General features: G+C 35.6%; 1 protein-coding gene across 3 annotated transcripts in view; it reads right to left on the reverse strand.

The window, feature by feature from the left end:
* LOC148940242 (dual serine/threonine and tyrosine protein kinase-like) overlaps positions 1 to 12,366 on the reverse strand; it is a 92,293-nt gene that overhangs the window by 52,284 nt on the left and 27,643 nt on the right. For all 3 annotated transcript variants that reach the window (XM_089105844.1, XM_089105843.1, XM_089105845.1), the window contains exon 6: positions 9,813 to 9,973. In XM_089105844.1, the coding sequence (XP_088961970.1) occupies positions 9,813 to 9,973 (161 nt within the window). The remainder of the gene's footprint in view (positions 1 to 9,812; positions 9,974 to 12,366) is intronic.

Consider the following 12,366-nt stretch of genomic DNA (forward strand, 5'->3'; position numbering starts at 1 on the left):
TTACATGAGGCATGAGGAAACGGTGGCTTTTCAAAAAAATAGTCTTCATTGAACGTCCATGTTTTATAAATCTATGAGGATAACGCTAAAGTTTTACGGAGAAAAGCATGCTTATTGTTAGCACGTGCACCCTCATAAAACGCTCGAAGAAAAACATCCGTCCGTATCTTTACATGAGGCATGGGGAAACGGTGGTTCTTAAAAAAAAATCGTCTTCATTGGACGTCCACGTTTTATAAATCTATCATGATAACGCTAAAGTTTTACGGAGAAAAGCAGGCTTATTGTTCGCATGTGCACCCTCATAAGACTATATAAGAAAATCATATGTCCATTCTTTTACATGTGGCATGGGGAAACGGCTTTTCAAAAGAATCGTCTTCATTGAACGTCCATGGTTTATAAATCATAACGCTAAAGAATTTAGGAGAAAAGCAAGCTTATTCTTCGCAAATGCACCCTCATAAGACGCTGGAAGAAAAACATCTGTCCAGACTTTTACATGAGGCATGAGGAAACGGCTTTTCAAAAGAATCGTCTTCATTGGACGTCCATGTTTTATAAATCTCTGAGGATAACGCTAAAGTTTTACGGAGAAAATCAAGCTTATTGTTCGCACGTACACCCTCATAAAACGATGGAAGAAAAACATCTGTCCAGTCTTTTACATGAGGCATGAGGAAACGGTGGCTTTTCAAAAGAATCGTCTTCATTGAACGTCCATGTTTTATAAATCTATGAGGATAACACTAAAGTTTTACGGAGAAAAGCAAGCTTATTGTTCGCACGTGCACCCTCATAAAACGTTAGAAGAAAAACAGCCGTCCGTATCTTTACATGAGGCATGGGGAAACGGTGGTTCTTAAAAAAAAATCTTCTTCATTGGACGTCCACGTTTTATAAATCTATGATGATAACGCTAAAGTTTTACGGAGAAAAGCAGGCATATTGTTCGAACGTGCACCCTCATAAGACGCTAGAAGAAAAACATCTGTCCAGTCTTTTACATGAGGCATGAGGAAACGGTGGCTTTTCAAAAAAATCGTATTCATTGAACGTCCATGTTTTGTAAATCATAAAGCTAAAGTTTTACGGGGAAAAGCAGGCTTATAGTTCGCATGTTCACCCTCCCAAAACGCTAGAATTAAAACAAATTTACAGTCTTTAACATTAGGAATGAGGAAACGGCTTTTCAAAAAAATCGTCTTCATTGAACGTCCATGTTTTATAAATCATAACGCTAAAGTTTTACGGGGAAAAGCAGGCTTATTGTTCGCACGTGCACCCTCATAAAACGATTGAAGAAAAACATCTGTCCAGTCTTTTACATGAGGCATGGGGAAACTGTGTCATTTCAAGAAAATATTATTCATTCCACATCAATGGTTTATAAATCATAACTCTAAAGTTTTACTGGGAAAAGCAGGCTTATTGTTCGCATGTACAACCTCATAAAACGCTTGAATAAAATTAAATTAAAATTCGGTAAAATGAGGCATGAGGAAACGGTGGCTTTTCAAAAAAATCGTATTCAATCCACATCCTTTTTTTGTAAAACATAACTCAAAGGTAGTCAGTAGTAAATCTTTATTAGTCTTAGCACGATCAACCACACAAACGGCTAGAAGAAAATAAACTTAGCGTAATTAAAACTATGACGGGGAACACGGTGACTTTTCAAAAAAATCTTAGTCATAGCAATTAAATGTTTTATAAATCATAACGCTAAAGTGTTAAGGGGAAAAGCAGGCTTATTGTTCGCACATGCACCCTCATCAAACGCTGGAAGAAAAATATATTTACAGTCATTAACATTATGCATGTAGAAACGGTGGCTTTTCAAAAAAATCGTATTCACTGTACGTCAATGTTTCTTAAATCATAACGCTATGGATTTAAGTTGTTCACCAGGCTTAGTCTTAACAAAGGCACACGCCAACCACGACATAATAAAATATATTGCCCTTCATTTAAGTTATGCCTGGTGATACGGTTGCATTTCAAAAAAAATTTAAGTCATAGCACGGCATTTTTTTGTAAAAAATAAAGATTACGATTTTAGGATAAAATCAGGGAGTTTGTTCGAAAGTGCAACCTAATAAAACGATATAATAAAAATAAATTAACAGTCGTTAACATGAGGCAGGTAGAAACGGTGGCTTTTCACAAAAATAGTATTCATTGAACGTCCATGTTTTATAAATCATAACGCTAAAGTATTAAGGAGAAAAGCAGGCTTATTGTTCGCACATGCACCCTCACAAAACGCTAGAAGAAAATATCTGTCCAGTCTTTTACGTGAGGCAGGGGAACACGGTGGCTTTTCAAAAAAATCTTCTTCATTGAACGTCCATGTTTCGTAAATCATAACGCTACACTATTAAGGAGAAAAGCAGGCTTATTGTTCGCACATGCACCCTCACAAAACGCTAGAAGAAAATATCTGTCCAGTCTTTTACGTGAGTCATGGGGAATCGGTGACTTTTAAACAAAATCGAATTCATTGCACGACCATGGTTTATAAATCATAACGCTCAAGTATTAAGGAGAAAAGCAGGCTTATTGTTCGCATGTGCACCCTCAAAAAACGCTAGAAGAAAAATAGCTGTCCAGTCTTTTACATGAGGCATGAGGAAACGGTGTCTTTTCAAAAAAATCGTCTTCATTGAACGTCCATGTTTTATAAATCATAACACTAAAGTGTTAAGGGGACAAGCAGGCTTATTGTTCGCACATGCACCCTCACAAAACGCTAGAAGAAAATATCTGTCCAGTCTTTTACATGAGGCATGGGGAAACGGTGGCTTTTCAAAAAAATCTTCTTCATTGAACGTCCATGTTTTATAAATCATAACGCTAAAGTTTTACGGGGACAAGCAGGCTTATTTTTCGCACTTTCAACCACCACATACGCTTTAAGAAAATTAACTGTACAGTCTTTAACATGAGGCATGAAGAAACGGTGTCTTTTCAAAAAAATATTCTTCAGTGTACGTCAATGTTTTATAAATCATAACGCTATAGTTTTAAGGCAATAAGCAGGCTTATTCTTAACACATGCACCATCACAAAACGCTAGAGGAAAATACCAGTAGAGTCTTTTACATGAGGCATGTGAAAACGGTGGCTTTTCAAAAAAATCTTCTTTATTGAACGTCCATGTTTTATAAATCATAACGCTAAAGTTTTAAGGAGAAAAGCAGGCTTATTGTTCACACATGCACCCTCACAAAACGCTAGAGGAAAATATCTGTCCAGTCTTTTACGTGAGGCATGTGGAAACGGTGAATTTTCAAAAAAATCGTATTCATTGAACGTCCATGGTTTGTCAATCATAACGCTAAAGTTTTAAGGAGAAAAGCAGGCTTATTGTTCGCATGTTCACAATCAAAAAACTCGATAAGAAAATCATCTTTCAAGTCTTTTAAATGATGCATGAGGACACGGCTTTTCACAAAAATCTTCTTCATTGTACTTCCAGGTTTGATAAATCATAACTATAAAGTATTAAGGATAAAAGCTGGATAATTCGTCACACCTGACCCTACAAAAACCGCCAGATTAAAAGATAGGTCCAGTCTGGTACATTAGTAAGGGTAACAAGTTGGCTATTCAAAAAAAATATTATTCAATGCGATTCCCAGTGTTATCAATCATTAATAAACAGTTTTAAGTAGAAAAGCAGGCTTATTGTTCGCACAGTCACCCTCAAAACAGGCTAGAATAAAATATCTGTCCAGTCTTTTACATGAGGCATGGGGAAACGGTGGCTTTTCAAAAAAATCGTCTTCATTGAACGTCCATGTTTTATAAATCATAACGCTAAAGTTTTACGGAGAAAAGCAGGCTTATTGTTCGCACATGCACCCTCACAAAACGCTAGAAGAAAATATCTGTCCAGTCTTTTACATGAGGCATGGGGAAACGGTGGCTTTTCAAAAAAATCGTCTTCATTGAACGTCCATGTTTTGTAAATCATAACGCTAAAGTTTTACGGAGAAAAGCAGGCTTATTGTTCGCAAATGCACCCTCACAAAACGCTAGAATAAAATATCTTTCCAGTATTTTACATGAGGCATGTTGAAACGGTGACTTTTCAAAAAAAATAGTATTCAGTGCACGTCCATGTTTAATAAATCATAACGCTAAAGATTTAAGGAAAAAAGCAGGCTTATTGTTCGCAATTGCACCCTCACAAAACGCTATAAGAAAATATCTGTCCAGTCTTTTACATGAGTCATGGGGAAACCGTGTCTTTTCAAAAAAATTGTCGTCATTGCACGTACATGTTTTGTAAATCATAAAGCTAAAGTATTAATGTGAAAATCATGCTTATTGTTCGCACGTGCACCCTCATAAAACTCACTAAGTAAAATATATGTACCGAATTTAACATGAGGCAGGAAGAAACGTTGGATTTTCACAAAAATATACTTCATTGTTAGACCATGTTTTGTAAATAATAACGATATAGTTTTAAGGAGAAAAGCAGTCTTTTTCTTAGCAAATGCACACCCAAAATACGCAATAATAAAAACTATGTCCCTTATGTTACGCGTTTCCGGAGGACACAGTGACATTTCAAAAAAAATAGTATACATTGCACTTACATGTTTTATAAATAATAACGCTAAAGTTTTACGGAGACAAGCTGGCTTATTGTTCGCAATTGCACCCTCACAAACCGCCAGAAGAAAATAGCTGGCGAGTCTTGTACATGAGGAAGGTGGAATCAGTGGCTGTTCAAAAAAATCGTATTCATTACTCGTCCATGTTTTGTAAAACATAAAGATATAGTTTTTAGGGAAAAAGAAGGCTAATTCTTCTCAACTGCACCCACACAACCCGACATAATAAAATATCTGGACATTAAAGAAGTCGTTTATGGAGGAATCGGCAGTTCAAAAAAATTGTATATATTGAAATACAAGGATTTGTAAAAAAGAAAGATATAGATTTAATTAATCCAGCTGGATTTGACTAAGATCAATAAAACACACACAAGTATCTAAGAGACAATCCTAACCTAAATTAAAGTTAGTACTGGGGACCAGGTGACAAGTAACAAAAATCGTCTTCATTGAACGTCCATGTTTTATAAATCATAACGCTAAAGTTTTACGGAGAAAAGCAGGCTTATTGTTCGCACGTGCACCCTCATAAAACGCTAGAAGAAAAATATCTGTCCAGTCTTTTACATGAGGCAGGTGGAAACGGTGTCTTTTCAAAAAAATTGTCTTCATTGAACGTCCATGTTTTATAAAACATAACGCTATGGTTTTAAGGAGAAAAGCAGGCTTATTGTTCGCACATGCACCCTCACAAAACGCTAGAAGAAAATAGATGTCCAGTCTTTTACGCGAGGCATGGGGAAACGGTGGCTTTTCAAAAAAATCGTCTTCATTGAACGTCCATGTTTTACAAATATTAATATTTGTCATGAAAACACTACATTTTCTGAGAAAATGCAAGCTTTTGGTTTGTACGCGCATGCTCTTAAAACACTACGTCTATTCAGCCCTTTACAAAAGGTATGGGCAAACGATGGTTTGGGTGAACAAAAGTTCTGCTTTGAGCCACCAGGTTTTAGGAAGCAAGTATTTTCCATGAAAACACAGCATTTTTGAAAAAAGCAAACTTACTATTGTCATAAATAAGCTCTGAAAAAAAAAACGCCGTCTGTCTTGTCCATTACGAAAGGTAAAACAAAAAGGAAAGCTTAAATATTAGTATTTTTAACAATGTACAGAGTATAAGGTTTTGTTCCTCCAGCGCTTTCTAGACTTGTTCCGCTCCAGCAACAAGCAGCTCAAATAATATTTTTGCATATTTAATAAACATTTTCTGGCGAGGGGATATATCAGTTCTTGCCAAAGGAGAGGGAATTCAAAACTTTTTTTTTCATCCCCCCTTCGTATAATTTATATTTACATCCACTTCAAAAGGGAAAGATGCGCAGGGCAGTGTAGGGTCAATCAAGGCCGTACCCAGGCGCATTTTTGTTACGTTTTTATGTGTCAGAAAAACATTTTGGGGGGGTGGGGTTCAAGCCCACCTAACCCTCCTGGGTACGGCCTTGGGGTCAATCACCCTTTAATCCTTATGATCTACATTGACCTGCTGATCCTACCACTGAGAACAACTTGGTAAACAGTTTTCGGCAATTATCTTAGAGGTATGGAAATGTCAGATGTAACCTTTAGTCGAGATAGTTACAAAATGTAAAAGAAAAGAATAAGTAAAGCAAAAATTAATATCTAATAAAATAAAAATATAGTTCATCTGAAAACAGCAAAGGGTGAAACCAAAATATAAATTATGCACACGATAATAAGCTAATATAAGAAAATAAATCAGATCAGAAAGAAAAAAAAGGATAAAAATCCACTTTGAGATTTAAAGAAAGAGAAAGGAAAAGAAGGGAATTTAATTTTAAAAATCAAATAACAATTATACAACTAAAAAAGCAACAAAACAAGCATATAGGGTGGAGACATTGGACTTGCTTCATTTTAAAATTGAAAAATAAACGGTAAAAACAACTGTCGGAGAAAAATAAAGACTATTCGCCGCTTGAAAAGAACCGATCATGAAAAACTTCCCGGTCGGAAAATTTTAAAGATTCGAAAATTGCGCATAGGTTCCCCTATCAACAATATATCTAGTTGCACTTTGTCTGAAATTATGACGGTTGCTTGCAAAAAATTTAAATGACTCTTTTTTTTTCTCGTTTTGAGAACACTGTCTGAAGTCAAATTCCTTTTGGCACTGAATGGATAAAAAAAAAATATATATAGTACGGATACTTTATAATTAGATTCAACAATAGCTTCAGAGTCGAAAATTCAATTGTCATATTTTTTCATCGGGCATTCAATATACACTTTACAATTTTGAAAATAGGTATATGCTGCGCTTATTGGGATACATGTAAAGAGTGTGGAAAAGTGATGAGAGGAAACCTACGTTCGTCCCCAAGACAGGAAAAAAACACACAACAACCAATGCCATCTAGCTTCCACATCAAAATCTTACATGCATACCATGAAAACCTTAAAAAGACCACTATTCCAACTTCTTTTCTTTTTTTACATTTGGTGGATGTAAAACCAAGCTTTCTCAATATGAAATAAGGTGTTTTTTTCGCTATTATCATTTAATATAGTATACCCACATTAACAATTATTTTTAAATAATTGCTATACTAAATTGCTAATTTAATATAGTCTCAAAATTTAAACAGCTTTTTTACCGCATTTCTTCATTGAGAAAATCTTGAGGTAACACCACCAGAGCAACAAGGTCAAACCTTAATTTGTAAACATATTTGTTACCGTCCAAGACGTTAGATACTATAAAGTTACTTTTAGGAATATCCTGGAATTTAGTATGCATTTTAATATTATTATTAATTAAAAAAAAAAAAAAAAAAAAAAAAAGGAAAACGAAGAAAATCGGGACATTTAGAGCCAGGACCATATCCAGAATTTTTTAGTGGGGGAGGGTGTAATTTTTTTATTTAAACACATATGAAATTTGTCTATATTCATTTTTGTTACATTCTAACAAGTCAGACAAGCCTTTCGGGGGGGGGGGGGAGGGAGGAGAAGGGAGGGTGCAACCCCCCTAACCCGTCCCCTGGATATGGCCTTGTTTGGAGCTAATAGGGATATCACCCAAAATAATTGAAGCGAAGGCTACAAAAGGTTTTTTCGGGTGGGGGGGGGGGTGTAGTACAAAAGAATTTCTTCGGGGGGGGGGGGTTACAAAAGATTTTTTTTTTAATTCTAAAAATGCAAAAAAATTGTTTATATTTTTGTTACGTTTTTACGTCGGATAAACATTTCGGGTGAGGGCTGGGAAGGGAGGGAGGTTGAAACCCCATAACCCTCCACCCCTGGATACGGCCTTGGAGCTGAGTAAACTTAATTGATTTTCAACTGCTTTAGTAGAAATTAATTACTTTGATAAGGCGATAAAATATACGAGGTGTGAGAGGGACGATCTCCTTTTTTTTGTACATGAAATTCTTTCGTTTTCAGAGAGTGAATATAAAATATGAGGATCGAAAATTTGACAGCCTGGTCTGACTTAACCAGTGGCATAGCCAAGGGGAGAGTTTTGGTAATTATGAAGATTTGCTACCTAAAACCTGATCAAGAACATTTTAATCAAGATTTAGATACCTTAATTATTAAACATAGAGAATAATTATACACCAAAAAATATTTATTATGGAAAATTTTGTTTTATTTCACAAGACTTAGATACTCAGAACATGTCTTTACTGGGAATGGATACTGGAAATAGAGACTTTCAAAAAGACACCAAATTTATTTTTTATAATCTCGTTATAAAAATATGGAAAATTACATTGTAGTCAATATTTATACTGGAAATGAAAATGTCTTCACTGGAAATGGATGCTGAAAATGGAGACTTTCAAAAAGACACCAAATTTATTTTTTACAATCTCGTTATAAAAATGTGGAAAATTACATTATAGTCAATGTTTTTACAGGAAATGGATGCTGAAAATAAAGACTTTCAAACAGACACAAAATTTATTTTTTATAATCTCGTTATAAAAATATGGAAAATTACATTGTAGTCAATGTTTTTACTGCAAATGGGAAAATAGTAATCCACAAAATAGCCTGGGAACTTCACACAAATTTTTGAAAAAAGAAATAATTTGAATAAAATAAAACACAGAATAATTCTCATCAAGGGTAATAATTAGGGTATCTAGATTATAGAAGCACTATTGCTTTTACTTACGTTTGTAAGGCAGTGAGTTATTGAACACCAAGTTAAGAGGAGGGCCGGACATCCTCTACCAAACTGAAAAAAGTGCTTACTTTCGATGATATAATAAAACCTATAAAAAGACCTTTTTCATACTTGGACCCCCCCCCCACTAAAAAAACTACCACTCTTGAAATAGGGTCCTACCTATGCGTTTGAATTATAAAGTATAAAAACTACAATGAAAAGAAAACAGAAGTACAATGAAAAGAAAAGAAAGCAAAATATATACAAAGATAAACTTGTACTTATAAAAGTTAGACTTACATTTTGATCATTTTTTATTCTATTATATCACCATCTTCTTACTAGTTAACAAATGGACAAACCACAAAAATGGACTAAAAGAAAAAAAAAATTTATTGATATAAACACTGTCTAATTCTTGAGAAAAAGACAGCAACATATTATATCCAAAACAATTAGAAGAAAAAAGAATTTCTTGTCCTACCTCTGACAATTAATTAATAAAGTGAAGCTAGGTTCTGGCAGAAGTCATATTTCGCTTGAGCAGTCAGATTTCCAGTCGCCGGACGAAAAATATCTTCGCGCGGACGAATATTCAGTTCGCTTCTGTGTTAAATGTTCAAAAATAAGTTTCCTAGCCATTAAAATTTCGTTTAAAACCAATAGAGCGTAGAGTTTAAAAACTGCCAATTTAATAACAGGACGTGCTAACAATACTATTTTTAATGATAGTCAAAAGGATAATTTCTTCTAGAAATTTTCAAGGAAGAATTTCACTTTTATAGGGACATACCGGCTAGAATTGAGATACGGAGGGAGGGCCATCAAAATGCACATTGACTCGATCGTTGACACTTGACAAAATTGGCTGTTTTGTCATAACCTAGCTTGTGTTCAGAAGTAAGGGCCGAAATATTTTTTTCTTCTTACTATTTTTTTAGATTAAATGTTTTCTACTGCTTAAGTTTAAACATTGACCATATTGTGTCAAATTTGTTAGTTATTAGACAATATAAAACAAAAGGAAAAGAAAAAACCTCAGTCAGGATTGTTGCACATTTGACAAGGCGAAGTTGGAATTGACGTCTCGCAAAAATATTTAAATTCGGGAGGCTTTCTAATCCAATTACTATTTGACTGTATCCGTTTCCAGCGGAAATTTGACGTGTACGTGTCCCTGGCAACGTAATTTGGTATCCTAAAACAAAATTAAAAATCCATTTTAAAATACAAAATGCATATAAGTGAAGTTGCTAAACCTAAAACGCGCAATTAACTGGTGAAATGGTAAATTTGTTTGACATTATTGATGAGCCGCACCCGGGGATTCATTAATCACTTTCCCTGGCATACATACTGACAATAAGCAATTTCATTTTAAAAGGTTTATAGGCGCGTAAATAAGGAGTTTTTGCTTTATTTGTATCAGTTTGATTCTGGGTGTATCCAAAAAAAAATAAATGCTAAAGGTATTAAGGTGAAGCTTCAGGGAATGTTGAGGAGTATGTTAAACTAAATCAAAGGACAGTATGCGCATCGGTTTACCAAAAAGGCGTATCTCTAATATTTTAAGGCCGACTAAGGGTATTGAGTTGAAACTTTCAGAGCCTGTTGAGTGGGATATTAAAAAGCGATTAGATTGCAACTAGGCCCCTTCCCGTGCCCCTTTTTAACCCCCCCCCCCCAAGACACCCGATCACAATTTTGAAATAGGCATCTTGTTCAAAATAGTCTATAAAGGTCAAATAACTTAACCTCCAGGGATAACAAAGCCCCTCACAGCCCCAGGGGCAAGGGTTGTAAGTCATCCAAGTTGCCCAATTTCAATATATACGGTTGGTTATAAGGACAAGGGGCACGTTTGAACCTGGGTTTCCAAAAGAGCTTAGTGTATTAAGGTGAAATTTTCCGAAAATGTTGAAGGGAAGTCGCTACATTCATGATGGTTGTCAAAATCGCATACTAGCAATATCTAAAGAACTGCTAGGGGTATTAAGTTGAAACTTTCAGGGGATGTTGAGGAGGACTTGAAGAGTGGTAGGAGGGTATCCAGCCCCTCGTGTCCTTTTAGATGCCCCACCCTCAACACTGATAGAAATTTATTTTTACAAAATAGTCAAAAAGTCAAATAATTATGCCTCCATGGATGCCATAATCTCCATAGCCCCCGGGGCAAGAAATGTAAATTATGTAATTTGTCCATTTTTGAATTTATCATTGGGAAAGGAATGTTTGACCTTGAGTGTGTCCGAAAAGGCTAAGGGTATTGAAATGAAGTTTCGGGGAATGTTGAGTGGTATACTGAGCAGAATCCAAAGACACTATGCGCATCCAGTTAATATCAAAGGCCTATCTCCAATATCTTAAGAACGAGTAATTGTATTAACTTGAAACTTTCAGGGCGACTACTACAGCAACTGCTGCTGTGACTGCAACTGCGTCTACATGCGACTGCTGCTAATATTACTTGCGATGGCTGCTACTTGCAACTGTAACTAATTGGGACTTTTACTACGACTACTCACGACTGTAACTACAATTATTTTTAATAGCGACCACTTTCTGAAAATTTTGAGGGAATATTGAAAAAAAAAACAAAAAAAAACAAGTATGTGTATGGTGGTTGTCAAATGGGGGCAGTAGCGGATCCAGAATTTTAGGAAGGAGGGGGGGGATTTGTTGCGAAAAATTACCATTCTAAATTAAGCCTGAGGTACCTTACTGATATTGAAAGTTGCATACCTCTGCTTCTATCCGGCATTTAGCTGTCGGTTCTGTAAAGCTATCCACAAAACTACATTTATAGAAACAATATCAATATTATATAACAAATTCTCGCCTCCTATTTCCACTATTAGCAAATCTATCAATAACACTTTCTACACTTGTGACAATATCACGGTGAAGATGAAGAAGGGCAAGTGCGTAAGTCTTTCCTCCGTCATTTTACTTCTTAGCCACATTTTCAATCTTATCAAGGTAGAAAAACTTGGTGCAACAGATGCCACACTGGCAGGTCAAGGTCACACAAGATGACAGGGTCAAGAGAATCTGCAAGAGCGCTGAAATATTCGGGAAAATATCAGCGTAGCACTTCTGTTTCTGTAAAGTTTCCCCTAGTGTTTGAGATATTCTACCTGTGCCTGCATTGCTTTCTCTCAGACAAAGCCACCGAGTTTTACATATTGTCGCTTCTCCGGCCAGGGCAGATTCACAAACCGATTGGGAGGGGAAACCCATTACTGATCAGTATCGCTCGGACAAGTCATGAATCGTATTAGCAATTGTTGTTTATTCGTTTCCATTCAACTGAAAGAAAATACTGAGTTTAAAAGTGTCCAGTGTTTCAAAAGAAAACCGGCTTTCTAAGTCCGAAATAAGCGTGTCCAACAGGGTAAAAACTGACCGTCTATAATATTCCTCATGTGAACTGAGTGGTACATAAATCCGATTCGTTTGCTTTTTCGCTATCCTTCGGACTGTTATTTCTAAACCTAGCTCAGTGGCCACTTTAGTTACCTCGTCAAATGTATTTTTAAACTCACTTTCACTCTCCCGACTCTTGACTTGCAGCTGGATAAGAAGATCCTT

This window comes from Artemia sp. Qi Xiang Cuo, chromosome 20 (genome assembly GCF_049724085.1).
Source record: "Artemia sp. Qi Xiang Cuo chromosome 20, ASM4972408v1, whole genome shotgun sequence".
Classification (NCBI taxonomy): domain Eukaryota; kingdom Metazoa; phylum Arthropoda; class Branchiopoda; order Anostraca; family Artemiidae; genus Artemia; species Artemia sp. Qi Xiang Cuo.